Source organism: Volvox carteri (assembly GCF_000143455.1).
Source record: "Volvox carteri f. nagariensis unplaced genomic scaffold VOLCAscaffold_114, whole genome shotgun sequence".
NCBI classification, from domain to species: domain Eukaryota; kingdom Viridiplantae; phylum Chlorophyta; class Chlorophyceae; order Chlamydomonadales; family Volvocaceae; genus Volvox; species Volvox carteri.
The window spans coordinates 87,951-89,016 of record NW_003307657.1 but is presented as its reverse complement, the minus strand read 5'-3'; the positions used below and the strand labels follow the sequence as shown (position 1 = coordinate 89,016).

Sequence of the window (1,066 nt, the reverse complement as noted above, 5' to 3'; positions counted from 1 at the left end):
GTTCCTCTTTAGGGATAGGAGGTTGCCCTTGCCAATGGTCTTGATATGGCACAGTACAGTCATCCAGTGCGTTATGATGGTCTTGATATGAATCGGTGTCGTAGCAGGGGTGTCGTTCCGGGGTGCCAGGCCCTCGCTGATGTCGGTCCAAAGAATGCCCGCCTTGATAACCCTGAATGCGAGGGCAGAAGTACGGCCGTCATGGGGAGAAAAGCAGGGAAGGGAAGAGCGGCAGGCCTGCCCTAGGGCACACGTCCGGAATGTGACATGCCACTTAGATTTCCCTACTGCAACAACACTCCATGTGAACTCACTCGGTTGCCGCGAGGACATTGAACTTGCTGGCATCACTCTGTGAGTTCATTGCCTTGAATACGTCGGCGAAGGCCTCAGGAACGCAGGCCGGCACCTTCACGGCCGAAGACTCCGTTGCATCACTGCATGCATCATTAGGAACGGATGTGTAAGTGATGTAATGTAATGATGGTTCTAGTCACCCAGTAGGCCTACCTAGGTGTGAATTCAATGCAATATTAATCGTCAATCGAAAGGCATTGTGCCGGGCTGCTTACCTAATTCGCGACTTCGACTTATTGGTCTTGTTGGAGTGATTGGATGGTGTTGTCGACAACAGGCTGTCAAGCACGCGCTTGCAGTCGATGGGCGGGATTTTAAGCTCAGCCAGAAGCTTGAGTGCCCCCTCGCGACCTGCTATGTCTAGCTCCGAGCGGATCACTTCTGAAATACTGTCCATGTTCTCCTCATTTTCGATGCATGCTCTCCTAAGAGCGTCAAGAGTCTTGGGTGGGAGCTCCGGATGTTTGACCCCAAACGCGGTCACACCTGGTGAAGCGTAAGGCGCCCTTCCAGGAAGATTCTCGGGCGTCATTTGAAGTCTTGCAGGATTAGGAGCACCATAAGCTCGGGCCTGTGCTGCAGGAAGACGGTCAACGGTGGTCTGGCGGTGGTCGACCCGCCCTACCACGCCATCATTTTCGCCGCCATAAGCACCACCATATGGGGAATTGAAAATGTGCATTGTGTGCATTGTTTATGTAAACAATGG

General features: G+C 52.9%; 1 protein-coding gene across 1 annotated transcript; it reads right to left on the bottom strand.

The window, feature by feature from the left end:
• Positions 1–161: 161 nt before the first annotated feature.
• VOLCADRAFT_108407 (uncharacterized protein) lies at positions 162–1,066 on the bottom strand (the record flags this gene model as incomplete). The annotated part of the gene is made up of 3 exons (XM_002958945.1): positions 573–1,066; positions 315–437; positions 162–172 (listed from the first exon to the last, which is right to left on the bottom strand). Coding segments are annotated over exons 1-3 (609 nt in total), but the record flags the coding sequence as incomplete, so codon positions are not given.